A 25,863-nucleotide genomic window follows, 5' to 3' on the forward strand; every position below is an offset into this window, starting at 1 on the left:
GGCTTTTATTGAGGTAACCCTTGTTCTATCCAAGGCACTTTAACATTGGGAGTGGGGTCATCTAGATCAGTGTTTTTCAACCTTTTTTGAGCCACGGCACACTTTAACCCTGACAAAAATCCCGCGGCACACCAGCATCCAAAAAAAAAAAAACCCAGAAATTCATGGTCTGTTTTGATCGACAGCCCCCCCCCCCGCAATCTCACGTGGATTTTTGTGATAATCGTGGCAGAAAGAGCAGGAATTTGCGGCTGTTTTATCTAAGACATGAGCTTTAGCTGGTATTTTTGTTAGAACTGAGCGACTTTATCAGCAGAATTAAGAACAAGGAAGTGAAGACTTCAACCACTTCTGATTGGTCAGACTGATGACATGTGATTAAGCCTTCAAGAATGATTGGCGGAGACAGTTAAAGGGGCGGGACTTTTCCTTACACAGTTATAGCTGCAGCTAAATCGCGGTACCGTGATTTTTATCAAAATGTCTTTAATAGAATTAAATAAACACAAAGAAAAAGTAATTTTAAGATCTTTTATATACCTAACTACTCAGTGTTTTATCAGGGCCTGTTTGGATGAACACAGAGCTGATTTCCTGGAGATGGAAAATGTTTTTAGATCAGTGAATGATTAATGAGGGCAATTTCCCACGGCGCACTTGACCATCTCCCACGGCACACTAGTGTGCCGCGGCACACTGGTTGAAAAACACTGATCTAGACCCACTAGACAGTTTCTTCAATGATTTGTGATCTTCACTGGTGTCCATGAAATCTTTCCACCTTTATCCACCTTTGTCATGGTAGGGAGAACACGTCAATGGAAGGGGGGGGGGGGGGGGTAATCTAAGATAGCACAAGGGTTAAGCAGAGCAGGGAGACTTTGGCCCCGCCCCTCTTTTTCATAATACATTTTTCAAACAGCATTTTTTTTGTCTGCTCCTGATTTGAATAAAGAAATACTCACTCAGAAATGCAACTTTCTTAAATTCTGTTCTAGATGTCGTCCATCATGAGAAAATACTCCAATAATATGTTTAAAGCACTAAAAGAAAAGTCTGACCTGAAATTCTACATGATCTGCTCACATCAGGGAAATCTAAACCAAGACATTTTGTCTGCATAGAAACACGTGAGAGTCTTTTCCTTTAGCTGAACACAGGAGGCAGTTTAGAGAAACAAACTTCTTGTCCATAAACAGTCATTCCTTCCAGGGGTTTCTCTTGCTGTTCTGCTCGTAATTCTCTGGTTCCTTTGCTTTTTTTCTAACCTCAGACCAACAGACCTGAAGCTTTCAGAAACTCTTGGGTTTTTTGTTAGAAGGGACATTAGTGTTGGTTCATGGTCGGCAGGCCTGATGCTGTTCGTGTGCAGCAGCTTTTCTGTGAGCCGGACGGATGCCGCCGCCCTTCGGTTCCTCCGTCACACGGCTGGACCTGCTGAGGATCCGTTGCAGCTCTGGGCTTCTCCGTGCTCCTCGGAGCCGGAGTCCTCCATGACGAACAGGTTCCTCATGGAGTCTGCCACCTCCTCCTTCAGCTCGTCCTCGGATTCCTCAAAGTTCCTGTTGAGAACCACGAAATTCAGCTGCCTTCATCCCAGGTTTATTTTCCTTCTTCACTTCTTTGTCTTTATGGAAAAACATCACAGTGTTTTGTGAGAATAGATATAAACGTTTTTTTAGGGGGACAGGCTGGGCTGGAGCTTGCAGCCTCTCTCTCTCTCTGGCATCGGGGGCCACAGGGGCCCCCGATGCCAGAGAGAGAGAGTGCCTCCCTGCTCTCTTGCTTTTACGTTCCATCATCCAGTCGTGTTGAGTCCATGTTGAAATGTTTATGTGTGAAGATTTTTGGAGCCAACAGGCATGTTTGTAACAACTGATTGTGTGTGTGGACAGGCCCCGCCCCTTTTATCCTTTTAGCAATGATTATAAACTTCCAGCAACTTCTTGCTTTCTGATGCTTTCTGATTTTACCCCCCCCCCAACATCCCTCTCTCTTTGTCCCTCTTCTTCTTTTTTGTCCGGTCCACCAAAATAAAAGGATGCAAATATCATATATAATATAAAGTTTAGTCTAAATTACAAAAGGGGTTTATTCAAATATACTCCTTGTGTGTCAGAGTCTGTCCAACACAAGAGCTCTCATCTGTTTGCTCAGCTGTTGGACAATTTAAAAACGACAAGAAATGATGTTTGTTTTTGATCTAAAATGTACGTAAACGTGGCTTCAACTGCAAAATCAATCAGTCGCCGTTCCGCTGGTGCTCTCCTGAGAACTTCTGAAGCGTTTTCTCTTTTGTTTGGGGTTTTATTCCAGATGATTGGCTCTGATGTCCGGGTTGGGTCATCGTCAGGTCAACGGCTCACAGACTGCCACGTTAACCGTTAACTCACGTGTCATCGTCATCGGACCGCGGCTCCAGACGCTCTGCATCCAACTCCACATCAGAGTCTTCCTCCTCTTCCCCATCCGGCTTTTTTCCCTCGTTCTCCTCTCTGGTGATGTCCTCTGACTCCAGGTCTGTGAGGACAAAACATCTCAATGTTTCCCATTTTCATCTTCTGATCTGTGATCAAAGCGTTCGCAGAGGTCTTTTACTTATGATTATTGATTATCGTCAATATCCTAAAAACCCATGTCGTTCTCTAGGACTTAATTTCTGCAGAGCAGCAGAAGTTCACTGGAACTCCACCTCTGGGTTGTGGGCAGGACCATTGGAGCAGAACAACCCCGCCCCCCTTCCCCTCCCTCTTTCTGGGAGCTTAGAGGCCCACCCGTCTTATTTTCGGCGTCACAAATACGATCTTTTTCAAACTTCTTTTTTTCATCTGCTCCTGATTCAGAAGGATTTCAATAAAGAAATATTCAGAAATTTTAAGCAAAACTTTCTTTGAATATTGTCTTCCATTAACCGAAAATGTTACAAGAAAGTGTGCAAAACAGCATTTTCATGGGGGGGGGTCTGTAAAGCCTCCCTGAAACGGTCAGACTTTCTGTTTCACGGGTGCTGCTGGTGAAAGTCTGCAGGTTCTGTCCGGGTTCTGACCTGCAGCCGGTGAGTCCAGAGTGGATGATGTCAGTTCAGCCTGACCCAGAGCATCCAGCAGGGATTTTGGGGGGGTGTCCACCCACCGCCTGCGACCTGCAGCCCCCTCCTCTGTGAGAGCTGAAAGGGAACTCTGTAGGTCAGTGAGGAGCAAACGGAAACAAACATCTGGGCTCAAACGCAGACGCGTCCTGCACCTTCTGCTGCTCCAGCGGCCGTGTGGGACGCCGAGTTGACGTCCATGTCGGCGAGGGCGTCCAGCGCCGTCTGAGGACACCTCATGCTCCACCCTCTTCTGACCCGAAACCACTCCTCCAGGTCCATCCTCTTCCCGTCCTGGAGTTTGATTCAAAGAGTGAGTGAAGGGAAAAGGAGGAGCAGATTCCGTCCTCCTCCGAGCGTCACCTCCTCTGTGGGTCCTCTCTCCTCTGAAACCTCCTCTCCTTTCTGCTCTTCCTCGTTTAAGCAAACTTCAAACGTGATTCCTCTCTGGGGAAACGTCACATGAGAAGCTTTCTCATCGTTCACAGATGGGTTCACAGGCTCATGGAGCTGGAAGCAGCAGCTTCGTCTCCTCTTCCTCACCTTGAGCTGGGGTCTTCTCTGGTCGCTGCTGTCCTCTCTGATCTGCTGCAGAGCTGCTTCAACATCCTGCAGAGTCAGAGGAAATGAATGAAGTTGGGTGCATGAGTGCAGCTGTGGGGGTTAGCACTGTGTGTGGGGGGGCATGTATTGTAGATTTCAGCTAAAGATCCCCTCATGAATGTTTTGGGTTCTTTGAGTTTCCCAGGCGTAGACCCTCCACTCGGATGTGGCCTGAGGTCCTGATAGGTCCTGACCGGACTGAGGAAGCAGACTTTGACGGAGCCTTTGACCGGATCTCAGCAGATCTGGATCTTACCGGCACTACAGACGCTTCTGGGTGTCCAGGTTTCTCCACCACAAAGGTTCCACGTTGGAGCTGTGGAACGCAGCATGACATCAGTCTTCTCAGGGGGGGAGGAGGGCCGCCGTCTTCCAGCCTTTCCATTTCCTGCTCAGCGCTGAACGCAGTGATCCAGCTGCTGCCCGGGACGTGTCTGAAGGCTCAGCAGAAACCTACAAAAGCTCCATCCTGATGGATTCTACTATATTTGGACCCACGGCCACAAGAAGTGGGTGAAACTCTGCTTCAGCCTTTGTTTAGGAAAAGAGTCTTGTTTGTTCTACTTAGTAAGTCATTGCAACACTTTTCTGACGAAGCCCAGATTTATGTGACCAAACAAAGAAAAGACGTTTTCCTTCCCTTTCCTGTTTCTCATTGCTGTCTTCACTAAATAAGACCCTCTGAATGACATCAAAGGATTTTGCTTGAATGTAAAGCGCTGATGTCTTACCTTTGGACTGATAGGTTACCTGTTTTTGAGTCATTTTAATTTTTTGGTGCTTCAAATGTTCAGCTCTTTCAACTTTTTCCAGCTGTGACTTTTGCTCCTTCAAATCCTTGAACTTTTCAAGATTTTCCAGGATTTTTGCCTCCATTGAAATAAATGGGGAATACTTGAAAACCTTTGCTTCTTTTGACAGTTATAACTTCAACATACTTTTAGCTAAAGACACAATTCAAACTACAAATTGTTCACAAGACTTTAAACTGATTCCAAGTCTTTTAGATTTTTTATAGATGTTTTTGTTTCTGAAATATAAACCTTTAAATTTAGTGGTAATTTCAGCTTTATAATGGGTTTCAACGAAAGAGGCTTCCGACATTTTCACCAAACTTCTTATTTTGGCATTCTTTCAGCTAGAGACACCATCAAAATGTTAAAATGCTCACAAGGCTACAACTTCTTTTAGTCTTGTTATGCAATTTACAGTTTTTTCACAAATGAACCTCAAACTTTGATTACTTTACAACAATCTCCTCCGCCCTGGCGTGACGTCATACGCTGTGCGGAGGATAAAAGCCTTCAACTTTTACAAACAAAGTTTGTTTATATTCTAATGTTACTTTAAAACTCATTTTGATTCAGATTTTTCCTTTTTCTGTCTTTGCTTTGTACTTTTAACCTTCTATCGGATGACGTTAACCGTTATTTTGGCCCTTTGACATTTTGAAATGAAACATGCCATTAGTAGTTGGATGATAAGTCAGTGACCAATCACCACACTTGAGCTGGCTGACGTTTTGGCCTCTTCTTTGGGTAAAACGGTCCTTTTTGGGACCACGGCCAAGTTGGATTCACTGTCTGTAAAAGCTCCAATAAATACGAATTTGTTGTTGGAATTTGTAAAGAAGCATATTTGATTGAGGGAAGACACTTTTTACCTTCATTTATTTACCTTATGTGAAATTAACGCACTAAAGTGCGTTAATTTCTGATCATGCACACTTCGTTGGCCATTAACCCGCTTATACTATGGTCACTATTAGTCCTTTATTATTGTTATTTTTCCAATTTGGTTCTCTTTATTCACAAATAGAGGACTATTTATCCACCTTTGTCTTGGTAGGGAGAACACGTCAATGTAAGGGGCGGGGGGGGGGGGGGGGGGTTCACAGGATAGCACAAGGGTTACACCGCTTGTTTTTGTCCAGATGATGAAGATAAAGTCTGTTTTAAAGAAGCCGGCGCAGTGATACAGAACATTTAGGCTATGTGACCCAGACCTACTTTTTTAGGCGTGCAGTTATCACCGTGCATTATTGCTTTTTAATGCACATCCAGCAGCCAATCAGAATGGGGTATTCACCCGGACCATGGTATAATTATTTGTAATTTGTTTTCCCTGTACTACCTACTATTACTGACAGAAATGGAACATTCCGTGGGGGTTATCATAAGGACCCCCCCCCCCTCACTTAAAGCTGGGGTTGAATATTATTAAACATCCCACCACAGAGGGTTCATTGTTGTTTGTTTGGGCTGCATCTCCTTCCAGCCGTGTTGGGTGAGTCGGCGTACCTGTGCTGCAGGTCTCTGCCTCATCAGCCTCACGTCTCGGTGGTACTCCTGCCTGATGAGCTCCAGCTGACGCAGGTATTCCTGCACACACACACACACACACCCACACACACACACACACCTGCTTCACTCCCGCATGCTTCTGACCACGAGCAGCTTTTGTCCGTCTGTCTGTCCACCTGCTGTCCTTCCTGTCTTCTGTCCTGAAGCTTGTGCTGCTGTTCAGCTCCGCCCACTTCCTCCTCCTCCTGACCTCCAGGCTTCCTGCCGCGCTCAGCCGTGCACGGACGCAGACCCTAATAGTCGGGGTAAGAGGTTAAAGGTCGTTCTGCTTTTAACAGTGGAAAGCACACAGACCAAAGTGAATGGATCCATAGACTAACACCCTTTGGTTCAGAACCAGAGCTGAGCTGGGTCCACAGCTCTGGTTCTCTGCCTGAACCTCACATGACGGATCCGCCTTTTTAAGACCTTTATTCCTAAAGGACTTTCATAAAGGATCTATATTATTCTATTCCTAAGCCTTTCAGAGTAAACTATATCCATATATGTGAGCATATTCCACCTTTGGCACACTAAAGAACGTGTTTTTTAACTAAATATTAATTATTTTTGCAGCTCATTTTCCAGCCTGGAAGTAAAACGACTCCCTCTCTGAGGCTCCGCCTTTCACTCCTTCTTGGTGCCGTCCATTTCATGATGTCATCCTAGAGTCGGCCTTGGCGGCGTGTCTGCGTTTCTCCCAGGACAACATCTGAACTTTTCCAAAGATGAATGTGCAGATTGTGCATAAAAAATGAAAGCGTTTTAGGCGATTGCCACCAGAATGTGGGCGTGTGTGTTAGCCTGGGGGGGCGGAGCTGTCAGTGCATTCTCTTCATGGAAGGGGCGGTTCTTAATTATCTACGTCACAGTGTAAGAATCTGCTCGTTTTCGTGGATTGGGGGGGGGGCTGGAGCTCAGAGGTTTTTGGAGGAGGTCCTGGAATGTACCAAAACACCACTTTGGGGGGGGGGGGGGGGGGGGGGGGGGGGTTATGTGAGGAATGAACATTATAACATACTTAAAAGCTAAAAAAAAAAGGGAATTTTGTATGATGTAGAACCTTTAAGGTTGTTTTCAAAACTCTCACTGAAAAACTGAATTTTCATGCAGTCATCCCAAAACGTGTGACAGCTACGTTTGTCCCTGTCCAGGGATGAGGATGATTAGGATGAGACTGTTGCTTATCAAGAAGGTTTTATAATAGTAAAATAATGGTACTTTGAGAAAACCCAGCTTATTGGTAAGGCCAATAATTTTCTTACCCCATTGGTAGATTTTTCTGCTTATTTATAGAAAATGTATAGAGTAGGAGGGCAAAGCGCTGAGCTGCTACCATGTGTGCAACAAAATAAAACAGCAGAAATCCCTGCAGAGAGTCAGCAGAACAGAGGACGTCATGTTTGCACAGGAACAGGGAAAAGCACCCATGTGCGTTCAGATGCGTCCCGGTCTCCTCACCAGCTGTTTCTCTGCTCTCAGCTTGTACAGGTTGGCCTCCTGCCTCCTCTGGAGGTATTCTTCACGAGCTGCAGCCACACTGAGACACCAACACCATCAAAGCTTGGTGAGGTTCCGGCAGAACCATCACTGCTCTGCTTCCAGAAGCAAATCCCCACCGATCGTTTTCCAAACGTTTGCAGCTCACCGTTGGTATGGCTCTGCAGGACGAGCAGGTTGCTCCTCATGCTGCAGCACCACATCCATCACTTTCTCCTGAGGAAGAGGAGGAGGAGGAGGAGGAGGAGGTGCAGGCGTGCCATCCGTGTTCCTCCTCTGAAAAGCATCTAACTGCACATGGTACTGATGGTACTGGCTGATCAGCTGTGGACCAAAGTGCCTGGAGTCAGAAGCACAAAGTCCAGGAGGTTTGTGATCAGTGAAGAAGATTCTCAGATGTTCCACCACAGCGTGGAACCTAAAGCCGACGTGAGCTCCAGAGGAGAACGCAGACGGGGCCAGACCTCCTGGTGACGTGGAAATGTTTCTACTACTATCGTTTTATTTGACACAATTTAAGGCTTGAAATGCTCAAATGTGTCAGATTGTTTCATTTTTGATCATCTTAACATGAAACAAACATCAATTCACGGGTTTCTCTGCATCTTAAGAGACTCTGAGTGAGCAGAAATCATCTGGACAATGTCTCTGTGAGGGATTCCTCTCTGTTGAACCTCAAACCCAGAAATTTGGAGGTGACTTGTTGTTGTTCTCTGGCTCCCCCATGGATGGACTACAGCATGTGGTGGAGGAAAACACTTCTTTCCTATTCCAGATACCCTGGAAAACCCAATCCTGTTATCACCAAACCACATGACTGCGACAGTACAAATGCTAGGAGCTTGGGTTGAGAGCGTCTAGAGGCCGAGTTTCAGTTAGAAAACTCAGATTTTTTTAGGTAACTTCAATTGGGGAATTCAATATTCCTTAAAGTTCACAAGAACAGTATAAGTAAAGGAGCTATTGGTAAGTTTTATGAAGGGATTTGTCTAAAGAAACACTTTCAACAAATGACATTAGGGAAAAGTGGATAATGGAGGGAAGTCTGACCGTATCAGATTGTGATCGGTTGGATTTTCCTGAATCTCCATGAAGGTGTACAAACTCACATGCCTGGTGGAAATGGGACTGGAAGTGCCTAACAAGATTTTTCATCAGCCCAAAGCAAAAAGCAGGTTTTGGCGCCGCTGATGCAAACCGCTGGAGGCGGCGTGGGGCTCAGGAAGCGGATCGTCGGCACATCTTTTGGCCATTTTGGGCTGAATTCCACACAGAAGTGGTGGAAATGCTACGTTTTTAAGTTTCTACCCTCCCTTTGACAATCAACAAATAGGGAATTATTTATGTGCAGTTTAAAATCAGCCGCTAAAAAGCAACAACAAGACATTGGCGTCCCCTGGAAGCCTGTAAATGATATATATTTGATGGACAAAATCACTTCTTACCAGTGTTTATTACACTATGGACCAACTGGGTTGAACATATCAAGCCTTTGTGGCCAGAGTTTGTTGAAAAAGTTCAAAAGTTGTTTTTTTCTCTCTCATGTTGGATAAAACAGAAAGGAAAAATGGGCGTGTCCGCCGTGCACTGCTTAACCCTCGCTCTGTGTTTGCAATGCCAATAGGACAGAGACCGGATCATGAATGTCATCGTTCCAAGAAAGAAACTTAAAAAGTAAAAAAAGGTTTCAGGTGTTCTGATCAGGTGAGCTGCTGCAGTTCCCGTCTGTTCGCTCACCTTTGATTCCCTGCAGCCTTTCTCTGCGCAGTTGGCAGATTTGATCTTTGATTTGGATTCTGCCAAATAAATAAACATGTTTTAATGGAAACAGAAGAAAAAGTAGCAGGTATCTCATTCCAGTTTAAAAAGCGGTGTGCCTTTTAAGTTTGACGTTTACTTGTATTTACAGACGTGTGTGCAGCTCTCTGTGAGAGAATGAAAAACACTGAAACTCAGACTAGTTAGGAGCGTTTGAGGATTTGATTCGTGCATTAGTTAGTTCTGCATTAGTTACCTTCTTCTGTTTGAGAGCAAAACATTCCTCTAAAGAAGATGAAGCTGAACGTCGACTTCCTGAGCCTGTTTCTCATGCCTATCACCAAAAATCATTAGAAAACTAAATACATCCACCGTCTGAATAATCTTGAATTTCAATCTGATTGTGTTTTTGGGTCTCAGAAATGTCTGAACTAATGCTTCTGACAAATGTGACGACACATTGATGGAAATGTTTGGGTCGATCTGATGAATGCAGCCGTTACAACGAGCTCAGAAGTCAGAAAAAGAGCGTGTCCCGGTGTCCCTGTGTGTTCCAGTGTATCCCCGGTGTGTCCCTGTATTCCGGTGTGTCCCGGTGTCCCTGTGTGTCCCTGTGTGTCCCGGTGTCGCTGTGTGTCCCGTGTGTCCTAGTGTATCCCTGTACCCGGTGTATCCTAGTGTGTCCCTGTATCCCAGTGTGTCCCCGTGTCCCTTTGTGTCCCGGTGTGTCCTAGTGTGTCCCTGTGTCCCGGTGTATCCTAGTGTGTCCCTGTATCCCAGTGTGTCCCTGTGTGTCCCGGTGTGTCCTAGTGTGTCCCTGTATCCCGGTGTGTCCCTGTATTCTGGTGTGTCCCGGTGTCCTTGTGTGTCCCGGAGCCTTTTGTTTGGTTCTTACCCTGTGTGGGACAGGAGCCTTGCTTCTGTGAGCTCTCTGACCCGGCTTACCGGGTTTCTCAGCAACTGCAGAACTCATATCTTTTTCTAGAAAACAAGGGTTTGATGTAAATCCAGGTCCAGGTTTTCATAGTTTGGTTGTGCAAAATAAACATTTTGTTTTCAAAAGTGCCCATCTCTAGAGGGGGAGCCGGGTTGCAGTGACGTCTGTGAACCAACATGCTAAAACGGAGACTCTGTCTACAAACTGATGCCAGTCTGTGTGCAGAGATGTGAGGAGATCACGCCTGCAGGGATCTGAGGCTGCAGCAGATCCCTGCAGATCACACTCCAGGGATCTGAGGCTCCATGCAGGCTGCAGCAACCTGCAGCAGTGTCATGACAGGGAACCACCACTGGATGGCGCCACAGCGCATGTGCAGCACTGCTTCCATGCAGACGCCTCAGTCACAAGCTTCCCAGAACAGGAAAGAGTTTGAGCAAATACAGATTCAAAAACTTAAAGAAAAACGGTTTTCTGGACTGTGAGTGCCGACACTCACTCTTTATCATCATCAGCGTGGAAAAAAGTGCAAAAGTCCACCAAACAAAAACACATTTGTGCAGAAATGGGATGTTTGGCGGCACATTCTACCTGCAGGGTCAGCTGTTCCCCCTCCAGCAGCTTTTGCCCTGGCGGCTGTTTCTGTGCGATGTGTGACGGCGTGGTCGTGTGAGGCCTGCAAACACAATCCAACACTCAAACACCTGCACACGTTAACATCAGCGGTCGCCACGGCCAATCAGCCTTCACTGATTCGGCAGAGATTTGTGCGCCAGGTGCCCTTCCCGACCCAACCCTGTATTTTCTTTGCACGGGGAGAACTTTCCGCCTCATAACACATAGCAAATTCTAATTTACCTGTAATAAAACCTCATTAACGCCAGCTTTTAGTTACCCATAATGCACAGTAAGTTACTTTTGGATCAAGTTTCCATCCATCCAGTCTGAACACACCGTGTGCCAAAGTTCATGTTCCATCCTGAACATGACATGTCTAAAACTGGTTGAATGGACTTTTTTTGAATGATCAGTCACTTCCTAAAATCTCATTTAATTATGTTTTTATCATTTAAAATAACTTTACTGTAATTGTTTCCGATAACTTTGTATCAAATGGAGAAGTTGCATCACAAATACAGTTTTTTGCATTTAAATGTTTCTGCGTTTAGCAGAAATGTTACAATAAAGACTCCCCAATGACAATTAAACGCTGAGTTTTGTCAGAAACATAAACACTTTTCTTACTAATATTTCACTCCCAGGAATTCACATCTCCAGTCAAAGTCTAGTACAGTTTCCTTTGTCCAGCTGTGCTCAGAGGGCAGCTTGCAGGGTCAGTACCTGGTGGTGTTTGCTGATGTGTTTCTGCAGGAACGGCCTCTGGAGGACCGAGCTGATGGACGGACGGTCGCGGGGGTTGACCTGAAAAACATCAGAAGCTCGTTCTGCGAGGAGGTCAACCAGCTCCACAGTTCAAACGGCTAAAGATGCGAGTTCTCTGCTTCAGTCTAATGTCAAATATCACTGGAGGAATTTCAACCCCAAAGGGAGAATTTCCCCTGGTTGAAAGCACAGATGTGAATGTGTGAGCTGACTGAAGAGGTGATTTCCTTCCTTTTCTTTTCTTGTGACATATTTTCCTGCTGTAAAACCAGAATGGGACTTTTTGCAATCATTTTCAATTCTCAGACCAAAGTGGAGGATTTTGTTTGGCCGCTGGACAATGGCGGCTGGTCCGGCAGCAATAATCAGCTGACTGCAGCTTGTCCATCAGACGGTGGGCGCCCGCCTCGGCGCGTCGCTCCCAGTGATCTCCCCAACAGCTGCCCAAACAGCGAGTGTCCTTCTGACGGGTCATCCATGGAGCTGTCACCAGGATCCTAACAGGATAAAACCACTGTGATCCCATCATTCCCACCCTTGGATCATCACGACGGCTGCAGAATTCTGTAGTTACACAATCTTTGTGACCTTCACGCTCTTCGTGAGGGGGGGGGGCAGGTACAAGTCAAGGTGGGAAACCACCAATGCTACAACCGTCCAAAGAGTTTTCCTTCAGTTACGTTAATTTTTTGCCAAATGATCTTTTCCTTAACCAGCTGTGCCCCCCATCCTTCTGGAAGATCGCACACTGTCTGCAGCTTTCTGCTACTTTACAATGGTGTCATTTTGATTGCCATTATTTTTTTGACCCCAAATGAGATCAAACTAAACGGTTTTCTTCTGCATTTTGAATAACTGTGGTTTTAATTGATGCCTTCAGCTCATTTCAGGTGCTGTGATCTAAATGACTGCAGTTCAGTCCAAATCCCTCTTTCTTCCTGGTCGTGTTTGTTGGAGCTTCACAGCTCGGACCCCCCCCCCAGACCTTTTGGATCAGCCCGTCTTTTTAGGGAAACAGAAAATAGAAACTAAACTGAAAAAAATTGGTGTCACTCTTTGGTGAAATTGATGGTGATTGAGAATTATTTCAGTCGGAGTCATTTTTGTGTGGCTGGATGTGAAGCTGCTGCATTGACTGTATCTGAGAACTGGCCTGGGTGACCCCTCCCCCTGGCGTTCCAAACAGGAAGTAGCTGCAAAATCCCATAGAGAAATAAACAGCGGTTACTGACTTTCTATTGGTCAGAAGAAACCTTCTCTATGTTGTTTTTGATAATCCTCAATTACTTTAATATTTTCTCTTTATTGCAAGTCGTTCATGTCATAAACTGACCAATCAGATGCTTTAATAAAAGGCTCAAGAATGCTTGATTGACAGATTCTCCTGAGCCATCTTCAAAGTAGTAGGGCTGTGGCCTTCCAACAAGCTCACTCCTGATTGGCTAGAGTGGTTGGCATAGAAACGTTGACCAACATCGACCAATCACTGCTTACTGATGATTTCTGGCTCCGACAGGCCGTCCGTCTCGTGAAAAAATGGTGACTAAATTGACGTCATTTGGTTGGAGCAGGAAGTGAGCCGTTTTCTATGTGTGACCTCATATTCACTCAGTCCAGTTCTCATTTACAGTCAATGATCACTGTGAGCGGCTCAACGTTGGCACCTTCTGTCTGTCGGGGCAAATCTCTTCACCTCACACACAGACAAACACATAAAAGGTGGGACCTTGAAGAGTTGGTTGACCAGGAGGCGGAGCTCGTGGGTGTAGCGGGTGGGGACCGGGGCGTAGCGGCCCCTGCAGATCTTACCCAGCAGCTGGCGCAGGCTGCTGCCCTCAAACTGGAACACGAGCAGACACAAACAAACCCAACATTGTTCACTATGGTCCAGTATTACAAAAACAGGGATTACTGTTGGAGAAACATGGTCAAATGTTTAAATCTCTGCCTCTCGTGTACAAAATCATTCAGGGCTCCTCATCCTCTCCTCTTCACCAGTTTGTTAACATCCGGACAGATGATCACAGTCAGAGGAGACTGAACCATTCCCCTCAGAAAAAAGTTTTTTTCCGTTGGAGCTGAGTGGAACTTCATCCCAATAACTATTAGAAATCAAAACTCATAGAATTCATGTAAGACACAGTTAAGGAAATGGCTCATTGACAGTCAGAGCTGTCAACATGAGCAAACCTCTCACTGATCCCGCTACCATCTTGTCTTGTATGTGTGTATTTGTACACACATTTGTCTGATTTTGGATTGTTTTATCCACAGTTTCCTTTTGGGTTAAATGGTAATTTTCCTGAACGTATAGTTTAATATTTGTACATAATGTTATGTAAATATGCAATGTTATTTTCACTTTTTAGGGTGATTTTAACATCTACCTAGGGACTGCAGATGAAAAATAGCCCTTTGGCTAACTCTGTATTGCCTTAAAACAATACCATTCTTTCCTAACACAATCTTCACACCTGAAGGGGAACGGTGGAGACAGACACCAGAAACAGTCGTACACAAGAACAGGACGATTAGGAAAGGTTTGGACTGAAAATCCAAGCTCAATCGTCTGTTCCAGTACCGGTCAGTTCCAGAGCTGCAATCCTACAACTATAACCTAAGGAAACGGAAACAGAAAAGTCCTGTAACGGCTTCTTAGTGTCACAATACAGTGCAGGAGACTCTAAACATCTCTGTGAGATCTCTCTGCAGAGCGCCTTGACAGAGGTGGTGGAGCTGTGAGTGTGCCGGGTGTGGTGCAGCTTACAGGATGCCTCAGGGTGCAGAGTTCATACAGGACGCAGCCCAGAGACCAGACGTCCCTGCAGAGAGGACATGCATCAAGGTCAGAACCCGTCCTCAGCTCCATGCAGGTGTTCTCCAGCCCAAACGACTGTGGGAGCCAGCCTTTCAGTCATCGCAGACATTGTGTTCAGTTTAGGTCATCCTGGTGGAGTCAGGGACGCAGACGTCTTTGTTTTGTCCTGAGCCGAGGATCTCATGACGAAAAAACCACAGAACACAGACCAAAGCAGTGACCCAAAAAGAAAAACCTACCTGAAGACCCAACACTGCGAAAGGAATTCAAGACAAAGTGTTAGGTAGACATTCAAGAGGTCGAGTCCGTTTGTGATAAAGTGGAAAGCTCAGGAGAGCGGGAACAACGGAGCAAAGCACTGAACCAAACCCGGAGCTGCTTCACTGTCTGTGTGAGTCAGAACAGGTTATCTCACAACCATGACACTCACAGCCTCTATGATCACACACAACCTTCCACAGACAGCGTTTTGCTCGAGGGAACTGTGTCCAAGAGCTGCACCACAGCCGTGGATGGGAATTCAACCTGTTTCTGTTAGGCAACAACAAGACAGCAGCTGTAGTTTTGAAAAATAAGATAATAGACTCTGAGATGTCATGTACGGACAAGACTTAGAGCGGATTCCTGTTGGGTCATGAACCGACATGACCCAACATGAACCAACCGGCACCAGCAGAAGTGATCCCTTCAGTCCCTCTGAAAAAAAATGTAAATTCACGTCCCCAGTAAGCCGTGATTGGTCCCTGCAGGTCTGGGTCAATGTTTCTATGGCAACCATTCTCTGCATTCAGAAGTGAGCTGGAGAAGGACCACGACCCTTCCACTGAAAGTGGGCTCTGGAAAATCTGTCAATCAAAAACTCCTAACCTACGACAGGAGGCCAGATACTCTTACTGAGGCATCTGATTGGTCAGTTTATAACTGGAATAACTTGGATCATTAAAACATATAGACGAAAGGTTTTGGATCCAGAACGGTTCTTCCGACCAACAGAATGACTGAGTAACAGCCGTTTATTTCTCTCTAGGGGTCTGTGGGATTTTGGCTTGTTGGATTCAGCAGACCGTGGATGGTTTGCATGTTTCAAAGCCACCAAAGATTTTCCTTGTAAAGGATTTGAATTTTATTTGAGTCTGAAAGTGCAGGAGCCAGTCGAGTTCTTGGTTTGGATGAGAAATTGGTTTAGGTTGGTTTTGGTTTTACTTTGAGGATATTTCTGTATCTTATGTTTCGGTCAACCACTGGTGGAGTCTGTGGAGCCCACAAAACCGTACCGGTGTCCGAGCACCGGTGGTGTTTGGGAGACAGGCGGTCACACGGTTTTTACCTCATCATTTGGTTTCACTAAAACAACAAATTTATTGCTGGCATTTTCCTGAAACTTTAATATCTTCTGCAATCATTTATGCTCTGGATTATGAAATTAACATCATCTGCTGTAACCCTTGTGCTATTCTAGGCACTTTAATGTTGGGAGTTGGGTCATCTAGACCCACTAGACAGTGCTCTGGTAGGGAGAACACATCAATGTAAGGGTGGGGTCATCTAAGATAGCACAAGGGTCAATAAATGGCAACACAAACCCAAAAGTCTGTTTTGCCTGGACAGTACTATGTAAGCATGTCAGTCCCTCCACCTCAATGCCTCCACCTGCAGCGGAGGGGGCTTTTAGTCACCCTTTGATTTTTTTAGTCATGGTCGTTTTTCTTTGAAAAAAGACTTTGGCTCGTCCTCAGTCAAAGTGTTAAAAGTGTTCTCCAGTTTTAAAAGTGTTAAAAGGTCCGTTCAAATCCAGACATGGTGAGACAGACGGATGCTCTCACTGATCTGCTGCTCACTTCTTCATGCTTTTTTATTACTGATAATTTTTTGCACCAGTGGAAACAAAACATATTTCACACCTTTGCCTTTAATTCAGTCTTTACAAAAAACTGATTGTGGATCAAAATAATAAAGAAAATACATGTTTGTTGTTTTTTAAATCTCATTTCCTTTCTTCTTGAACTGAATCCTGATTCAGTCAGAAATATTAGATCAGGTGACTGTGAGGAGTGTGGTGGCGGCGGCGCCTGTTGGCGTACGTACGTCTTGTTGTTGTAAGGTCGGCTCTCGCAGATCTCCGGGGAGAGGTAGTACGGAGTCCCGACACAGGTTCTGGCCAGATCCATGGAACTACGGGTGTCCACACAGGATCCATATTAGATTACATCCCATGGGATTTCATAATAATGATATAAAAAAGTCATTGCCCAATCCTAATGTTAGGACTGCAGCCACATTGTGTCAAATATTCTGCAGAACTGTGTGAAAGCCTGAGTGAAGGAGCTTCCAGGTTTCTGTTGTCTCCTTTTATTTCTGCTGAAATCGGGCAAAAAGAAAACCAAAAAATGAAATTCTTCATTTCTGTGACACAAAAGCTGCTGAAAACAGACGTTCATCAGTGTTTGATGAGGAGGTGAATCATCTATTGGAACTTTTCATTCAATCTTCCCTCTATTACTGCTCTGAAAATAGAAATAATCAATAATGATGAGTCAATAATATGTGAATCCATGTCTTTTTTTTAAAAAGCTTCCTTTTCTAATCCTGCAACAGTTTCTGTCCCGACCGGCTCCTCGCAGCCAAACACCCCAGGAGGACCTGGGTGGTGTTTTTGTGTCCGGGTCGGCGCTGTGTGGAATGATAATCAGCTGTTTGGAAGTTCTCCATGGGCCGCAGACAGCTGGACTGTTCCTGAGTGTGGAGATGACTTACTTATTCAACATTCTCGCGATGCCAAAGTCGCCCAGCTTTGCTTTCATCCCCCCGTTGGTGAGGAAGATATTCTGCAGCAGAGAGGAGCGGGAATGAAGGCATGCTTTCACACACTGTGCTGTTGTGTGTGCGTGTGTGTGTGTGTGTGGGTGTGTGTGTGTGTGTGTGTGGAGGGGATCAGTGCACAGAGGCCTCGGCCTGCTGTCAGTTTTGTGGAGATATTCTGGACTGACTGGGAGCTCTGTGTTCAGAGCTCTGCAGAACATTCCCTGCAGTGATAATGCTCCTTCATTAAGCAGCCTAACCTCGGGGGACCGCTGCCACATATGTTCACCGTGGGTCTGGTCAGAATGGATTCTTGTCCGACAGAAAGTTCAACTATTTTTTTAAGAATCTGGTGCATTTAAGGACAGAATGCATCTTTCCATTTATTTACTTCTTTAACCAAATGAGAAATGTCCAAAACACGGATCAGCTGTTAGCAGCTCAGTTGGTGAGGTAAATGGCTTCGCAGGAATCTAGGGTTCGATTCCCGGAGGGGAACAAACAATGGTACTGGGGGCAATTACCATATCAATGGCGAGCAAATAACATCACCCAGTGGGCAAGACCCTTAACGATACTGCCTCCTGAGGTCGGTTCGGCTGCCCCAGGGAATGGGTCAAATGCAGAGAAGAATTTCCCGTTGTGGGATAAATAAAGTATCAATTATTATTATATCAAAAAAATCTAAAGAGGGCTTGAAAGATCCACTCCCATCATCGTTTGGTCTTTTGTCAAAACGTTCCCACGTGTTTTTTATTAATAGTTATACCACGGTCCGGGTGAATACTCTATTCTGATTGGCTGCTGGGTTTGCATTAAAAAGTGATAACCGCACGCCTAAAAAATTAGTTCCGGTCACGTAGCGTAACCCTTGTGCTATCCTAGGCACTTTAACATTGGGAGTTGGGTGCAGCGCATTGTCACGGTAACTGATCCTGACTCTGACTCTGTTTGCCATGTCGCCTGCCCCGACTCTCGCCTGGATCCTGACCCCCCCCCGTTTCTCCTCTGATGATCTCATGCCTGTTATTGACCCCCGCCTGCCTGACCCTGATTTAGCTTTGTGGGCTTTTAGCTGAGCTAATAAACCTACTGCACTCAGATCCAACCGCTCTTGGGACAGATACAGCAGGTTAAAAAAATAGACCACTCGTTCTTCACTTTAATATCTCTCCTTCTGGAAACGAGCATTTTAGAGGAAAAGTTGGATTGAATCTTCAACGACTGAAGTCGGAGGTTCTGACGTAGAAAAGTGGGCTCTATCTTCAGGAAATAGCTCAGAAGCTGAGCGGAGACGTGTCTGCTTCAGAGTCAGTGTGAGACCGGAGTCCATCTGTTTTTGGGTTTTACTATTTCTGTCAAACACTTCATTCCTGCATTAAACAGACAGGCTGTTGGAAAAACATTCTTGTGGGTTGAAAGAAACTCCCTTTAACTTTTTATTGCAATAATGGTTCAAACTTAATTCATGAAGCACATAGTATCATCTCAAAATTATATTACATTTGAAGACAGCACAGTCAACTATTTTCTCACAGTTTCTCATACTCCCTTTTCCTGTGTGTGATGCCTCAGAGATAACTTCATTGTGGCCTTGAAGCGCCTCGGCTGCAACAGCCTGTGGGCGTGATTTTCACATCATTGTCCAGTGTATAACTTCTGAACATGCAAATGCAGGGTTTTTATACCAAACCCATCTTCCTGAGCCTCGGTCTGCGGACTTTGAATGCATTCTGTTCATCTGTCTGTAACCCTCCGTCTGTGCTACTTGTGCGAAGTAAAACTTCCACAAAAGACAAGTATTTGTCTCTGAGTCATTATTAATTCGTTTCTCTGTGCAGGGAAATGTGGGTACGAACCTTAAACCTTCCTTTTTACAGTCCTATTTAGAAAAAAACAGTTTCCTCACAGTAAAAAACAGAGGAAATGCTCAGTCTGTCAGGAAAAAGAAGCAGCATTGACAGACCTGACACTTGATGTCTCGGTGGAGAACCTTCTTGTCGTGGATGTGTTTGAGACCCAGGCAGATCTGAACAAACAAGTCCAGGATCTGAGAAAAAACCCCAATGAAGCTCATTTTCACTCTGAAAACCTTTCTTTCCTCTAAGTGAGGAGTTGACATCAACTTTCTTTACATCACAAAGGCAGTTCAAGTTGGGTTTGGTACGAACCTCCTCCTCCCTGAAGGGAACTCCTCTCTGCATGTTGATCTTCTTCAGGAGGTCTCCTCCATCACAGAACTCCATCACGATGAAGAGGCTTCCCTTTTCTACGCAGAGGAAGGAGGGCGGTGCACACGTGAACTGCTGCAGCCACAGCAGATGCTGCAACGGGAGGGCGGCACACTCACCCAGAAAGGATGAGATGAAGGAGACGATGTTCGGGTGTCTCATCCTGGACAGCAGCGTCACCTCCTTCCTGGACGATTCTCTCTCCTTCGCTGACATCTGAGTGACAAACACACCCGGTTATTCTGTGGACGTATACATCCACGTCCATCTGACAGCTGACATGAGGGTTTTTTGATACTGTAGATGTGCAAGTTGTCTTTATTTGTCATCTTTGTCATTGTTAAAAGTGTAAAAAAAAATGTTCTAAATAGTTTTTTTCTTAGTTCGAGGTAATGTGGTGATGTGTTTCCAATCAAATGTTTCAATAAACTTGAGCTTTTTTCTATTGAAACCTCATTGTTAGATCCCAGAAATTACTCTAAATATATTAATCCACCAACCAGAGGATCAGAATAACAGGTTTGTGGCCCTGGAGTGTTAAAGGCCTCAGTGACTGTGAGACATACGTGGACGACACAGTTTGGTGACATCACCACAGTACTTCATTCTGCCATCAAAGCTCTCACAAAGCTAAATAAAAATGACATATTAAATAAGAGCTTGAGTCTGAAGACGTTAAAAAATAGTTATTTTGCTGAATATATCACTATTCATATCAGTGACTATTGTTAAAAAGCTGTGAAGCACAAAAATACAACAATGAATGTTGCTGAAGAAAATAGTTTAGGTACAAAAAAGTGAATTCTTTGTAACATAATACAGTAACTTATACTGTATTACTATGTCCATTTCCACAGTATTCCCTCCATTCACAATGTTGCTGGAGCCTATCCCAGCTGCAGTTGGCTGAAGGCAGGGTTCATCCTGACCCGGTCACATGCTGGTGCACACAACTACGTTCACGCCAAAGGTCAATGTAGCATCGTCAATCAACCCATGAAGCATGTTTTTAGGCTGTGGGGGGAAGCCGGAGCGCCCGGAGAAAACCCACGGATGCGGGGGGGCATGCAAACTCCACACAGACAGCTGCCACCTGGGATTTAAACCAGGAACGTCTTCACCACAATGTGATTCCTGAAATTCTAAAAATCCTCAAAGGAGTTCAGAGAGAAGTGATGCAGTGATGTAGTGATGCAGTACTGCAGTAATGACGTGATGCAGTACTGTAGTGATGTAGTGATGCAGTGATGCAGTGATGCAGTGATGTAATGATGTAATGATGTAGTGATGCAGGGATGCAGTGATGCAGGGATGTAGTGATGTAGTGATGCAGTACTGCAGTGATGTAGTGATGCAGGGATGCAGTGATGTAGTGATGTAGTGATGCAGTGATGCAGTGATGTAGTGATGTAGTGATGTAGTGATGCAGTGATGCAGTGATGTAATGATGTAATGATGTAGTGATGCAGGGATGTAGTGATGCAGGGATGCAGTGATGCAGGGATGTAGTGATGTAGTGATGCAGTACTGCAGTGATGTAGTGATGCAGTGATGTAGTGATGCAGTGATGCAGTGATGCAGTGATGTAATGATGTAGTGATGCAGTGATGCAGGGATGCAGTGATGTAGTGATGTAGTGATGTAGTGATGTAGTGATGTAGTGATGCAGTGATGTAATGATGTAGTGATGCAGTGATGCAGTGATGTAGTGATGTAATGATGCAGTGATGTAATGATGTAGTGATGCAGTGATGTAATGATGTAGTGATGCAGTGATGCAGTGATGTAGTGATGTAGTGATGCAGTGATGTAATGATGTAGTGATGCAGTGATGCAGGGATGTAGTGATGCAGTACTGCAGTGATGTAGTGATGCAGTGATGCAGTGATGTAATGATGTAGTGATGCAGTGATGTAGTGATGTAGTGATGCAGTGATGCAGGGATGCAGTGATGCAGGGATGTAGTGATGTAGTGATGCAGTACTGCAGTGATGTAGTGATGCAGTGATGCAGTGATGCAGTGATGTAGTGATGCAGTGATGTAGTGATGCAGTGATGTAATGATGTAGTGATGCAGTGATGCAGTGATGTAATGATGTAGTGATGCAGTGATGCAGGGATGTAGTGATGCAGTACTGCAGTGATGTAGTGATGTAATGATGTAGTGATGCAGTGATGCAGTGATGCAGTGATGTAGTGATGCAGTGATGTAATGATGTAGTGATGTAATGATGTAGTGATGCAGTGATGTAGTGATGTAGTGATGCAGTGATGTAATGATGTAGTGATGCAGTGATGCAGTGATGTAGTGATGTAGTGATGCAGTGATGTAATGATGTAGTGATGCAGTGATGCAGGGATGTAGTGATGCAGTACTGCAGTGATGTAGTGATGCAGTGATGCAGTGATGCAGTGATGTAATGATGTAGTGATGCAGTGATGCAGTGATGTAGTGATGTAGTGATGCAGTGATGCAGTGAAGCAGTGATGCAGTGATGTAGTGATGCAGTGATGCAGTGATGTAATGATGTAGTGATGCAGTGATGCAGTGATGTAATGATGTAGTGATGCAGTGATGTAATGATGTAGTGATGCAGTGATGCAGTGATGCAGTGATGTAATGATGTAGTGATGCAGTGATGCAGTGATGCAGTGATGTAATGATGTAGTGATGCAGTGATGTAATGATGTAGTGATGCAGTGATGTAGTGATGCAGTGATGTAATGATGTAGTGATGCAGTGATGCAGTGATGCAGTGATGTAATGATGTAGTGATGCAGTGATGCAGGGATGCAGTGATGTAGTGATGTAGTGATGTAGTGATGTAGTGATGCAGTGATGTAATGATGTAGTGATGCAGTGATGCAGTGATGTAGTGATGTAGTGATGCAGTGATGTAATGATGTAGTGATGCAGTGATGTAATGATGTAGTGATGCAGTGATGCAGTGATGTAGTGATGTAGTGATGCAGTGATGTAATGATGTAGTGATGCAGTGATGCAGGGATGTAGTGATGCAGTACTGCAGTGATGTAGTGATGCAGTGATGCAGTGATGTAATGATGTAGTGATGCAGTGATGTAGTGATGTAGTGATGCAGTGATGCAGGGATGCAGTGATGCAGGGATGTAGTGATGTAGTGATGCAGTACTGCAGTGATGTAGTGATGCAGTGATGCAGTGATGCAGTGATGTAGTGATGCAGTGATGTAGTGATGCAGTGATGTAATGATGTAGTGATGCAGTGATGCAGTGATGTAGTGATGCAGTGATGCAGGGATGTAGTGATGCAGTACTGCAGTGATGTAGTGATGTAATGATGTAGTGATGCAGTGATGCAGTGATGCAGTGATGCAGTGATGTAATGATGTAGTGATGTAATGATGTAGTGATGCAGTGATGTAGTGATGTAGTGATGTAGTGATGTAGTGATGCAGTGATGTAATGATGTAGTGATGCAGTGATGCAGGGATGCAGGGATGCAGTGATGTAGTGATGCAGTGATGCAGTGATGTAATGATGCAGTGATGCAGTGATGTAGTGATGCAGTGATGCAGGGATGCAGTGATGTAGTGATGCAGTGATGCAGTGATGCAGTGATGTAGTGATGTAGTGATGCAGTGATGTAATGATGTAGTGATGCAGTGATGCAGGGATGCAGGGATGCAGTGATGCAGTGATGCAGTGATGCAATTATGTAATGATGTAGTGATGCAGTGATGCAGTGATGTAGTGATGTAGTGATGCAGTGATGCAGTGATGCAGTGATGCAGTGATGCAGGGATGTAGTGATGTAATGATGTAGTGATGCAGTGATTCAGGGATGTAGTGATGCAGTACTGCAGTGATGTAGTGATGCAGTGATGCAGTGATGTAATGATGTAGTGATGCAGTGATGCAGTGATGTAGTGATGTAGTGATGCAGTGATGCAGTGATGCAGGGATGTAGTGATGTAGTGATGCAGTACTGCAGTGATGTAGTGATGCAGTGATGCAGTGATGCAGGGATGCAGTGATGTAGTGATGCAGTGATGCAGTGGAGGGAACAGGGTGGAGACGTCGGCTGGACCTTCTGGAGGTTGATCTGTTTGATCACACACTGCGTGTCTCCGCCTCCCGTCTTGCTCCGGACCAGGAAGGCTTTCCCAAACGCTCCCTCTCCAATCTGCCAGAGAACCTCGTAGTCGTTCATAACACTGGAGAGGCTGCAGCACACAGCACAACATGAAGAATGTCTGTTTGTCTTCAGTCACAACTCCAGTTTAGCTTTGGGAGGTCATCTGTGGAAATATTTCACATTTGATGTCTTTTTTTATGTTTTATGTTAGTTCAATGTGTTTCCATTAAAGACCAACGTCAATCATCTTTCTTTTTTAATTATGATGATGCGTTTTTTGGCAACATTTTTTTTAAAACTGTTATTTTCTAGGAGTTCATCAGAAATTCACCTCTGACTTGTAGGCGGGACTGTGAGTAAGCCTGGCTTTATTTCCCATCAGCCCCTTTGTTCACACTCTCTCCTGATAGTTTACAGCCCTCACACCCTCTACCAAACATAAGCGGTGCAACAAAAATGGACAAGCAACATCGGAGCTATCCCTTCATACAGTTTAGATCCAGATTCCTGCTCAGACGAGGAAACAGAGACGTTCATGGATCTGTTTGTCTGACAGTGGATGATCAGAATGGAGCAGAGCAGGGTGGCCGGCCATTGTTGTTTTACATCACAGCTACAAGCTTTTCAAACTCCAAAAACACCATTTTGTTTGAAGTAGATCTTTAAAATCAGACATGAAGTGTTGAAATGATGGTTGAAAATCATTGAATTAGCTTTTTTTTTTTACAAAGATTTGAAGCAGAGATAAATGAAAAACCAAATGCGTTAAGGTGAGGATACAGTTGTCGCCTCAACACATCATTCTGAAACGAAGATTATCTGAGAGAACAAAAAACATATGAATAATGGGAACATTTAATGTAATTTGACCAAAACAAAGTTTATGTAAAATATGTTAAATATAAAATAATTGTTTCCCACCAGTTTTGAAAAAGACAAATCTTTTACAGCAGTAAACAAAATGTTTTTCTTTACTGCTCCTTCTAACCTGTGGATGTTATGTAGGACCATTTAAACTTTACTCATTGTTTAAAACATTTTGGGGAAAAGACAGTGCAGGAAGAGGGGAACAAGAAAGGATTAATAGGAGAACAAATAAGTGAAAAAAATAAATAAAGACATAAAATAATCTGGGTTGATGGTTGCGAAAACCTGATGAATGGAACCAGAGAACCAAACTACCATCAGCAAGTTCACGGGATTTGACCTGCATTTTCCTCTCTTGCACTTTTTGTTTTAACCAAAGCTTACAGTTTTATTAATTTAAGTCGGAGACGTGCTAATAGTCTCTTAAAATAAGTAGATCCAATTCATTGTGTCTGCAGATCTCTGACAAATCGACAACATTCTGAATGAACCATTTTTTTGGAAAATCCTGTTCAGTCAGCACATATGAGGTTTTAGAATCCCATAACAAGCTGTGAGTTCTCCTTTTACAGCATTGTGACAAATTCAAAGCCTTCTGCCCCATCAGCTGTGAGGCAAAGCCGTTACCATGGAGACCACAACAACACGGCCTCTGGCTCTGAAGCTGATCCTTACCTTTCACATCTGCAGGAAAACAGGAAGTCGCCCGTTCCAATGTTCACAGAAGCACATCTACATTCTGGAAGTACGGAGGCTGTGAGGTGAACCGCCGGAGCCGGAGCCTGGAAAAGACCTCAGCTTCAGAAACTACGGGAAGCCGGAGCACGGCCCTGTTGCATGCTGGGGGTTGTAGTTTCTGTCATAACAGGCTGAAGACTTTTTTTTACCATTACCAGACAAAATATTATGAAACGATGACATCAATCAGCTCAACTTTTAAAATGTAAGATCATTTTTCTAACTGGAGGGATGTTGTTTTATGGAGCCTGTGACCCGACGTGGGTAAAAAATTAATTAATCCGTTAACACGAAATAATAATTTCCTTATTAATTATTTTGTGGGAGCAAATTAATTATTTGATCATTTTTCTACCCATCTTGGGTCACAGGCTCTGTAATTGTCTGACTTTCAAACGATTAGAGACACAAAACTTTGGGTCTGTGTGGAGCTTTTTGGTTTCTTGTTTGCTTTTTATAAATTTATAATACAGTACAGAGGCGAGCATTAAATGCAGGGTTTGCTCGGAGCTGGTTTGATTTATCTTATAAAAAGAACACTCTTGTCCAAAAAGTAGGATTAAACATAGAAAATAAAATGTTGTGATGGTGAGTGACAGAAACCCGTTTGGGTTTTTAACACGGTTAAAGAAGTTTTACAGAAATAAATACAATTGAAACTAAACGGAAGAAAATTTAAAAC

The 25,863-nt window shown here is 44.4% G+C and overlaps 1 protein-coding gene across 4 annotated transcripts; it reads right to left on the bottom strand.

Moving 5' to 3' along the window:
- Positions 1–1,278: 1,278 nt before the first annotated feature.
- On the bottom strand, positions 1,279–25,258 carry nek5 (NIMA related kinase 5). 4 transcript variants are annotated; one of them, XM_023951099.2, is made up of 24 exons: positions 25,119–25,258; positions 23,529–23,739; positions 19,579–19,675; positions 19,400–19,497; positions 19,195–19,278; positions 17,184–17,254; positions 16,515–16,601; positions 14,379–14,433; positions 13,338–13,451; positions 11,570–11,650; positions 10,820–10,904; positions 10,187–10,272; positions 9,271–9,329; positions 7,682–7,873; positions 7,495–7,573; positions 6,171–6,287; positions 5,992–6,072; positions 3,948–4,007; positions 3,632–3,697; positions 3,452–3,535; positions 3,244–3,382; positions 3,047–3,166; positions 2,394–2,520; positions 1,279–1,562 (listed from the first exon to the last, which is right to left on the bottom strand). In XM_023951099.2, the coding sequence occupies exons 2-24, from the start codon at positions 23,649–23,651 to the stop codon at positions 1,421–1,423; spliced, it is 2,247 nt and encodes a 748-aa protein (XP_023806867.1). In that variant the 5' UTR covers positions 23,652–23,739; positions 25,119–25,258; the 3' UTR covers positions 1,279–1,420. The 4 variants fall into 4 exon arrangements, with proteins under 4 accessions (XP_023806867.1, XP_011487488.1, XP_078795204.1 ...); XM_011489186.4 differs by having other exon boundaries at positions 23,529–23,664; positions 25,119–25,254; XM_078939078.1 differs by lacking the exon at positions 23,529–23,739 and having other exon boundaries at positions 25,119–25,254.
- Positions 25,259–25,863: the final 605 nt, after the last annotated feature.

This window comes from Oryzias latipes, chromosome 21, assembly GCF_053564925.1.
Source record: "Oryzias latipes strain Hd-rR chromosome 21, Olatipes_Hd-rR_3.1".
NCBI lineage: Eukaryota > Metazoa > Chordata > Actinopteri > Beloniformes > Adrianichthyidae > Oryzias > Oryzias latipes.

Excerpts from the sequence above, each read along its gene's own strand:
- nek5 (XM_023951099.2), bottom strand. The coding sequence starts at position 23,651 with ATGAACGACTACGAGGTTCTCTGGCAGATTGGAGAGGGAGCGTTTGGG. Across the intron at positions 7,574-7,681 it reads CCTGCAGAGCCATACCAACG|TGTGGCTGCAGCTCGTGAAG; the intron begins GTGAGCTGCAAA and ends TTGGTGTCTCAG. Across the intron at positions 3,383-3,451 it reads AGAGAGGACCCACAGAGGAG|GACGGGAAGAGGATGGACCT; the intron begins GTGACGCTCGGA and ends ATCAAACTCCAG.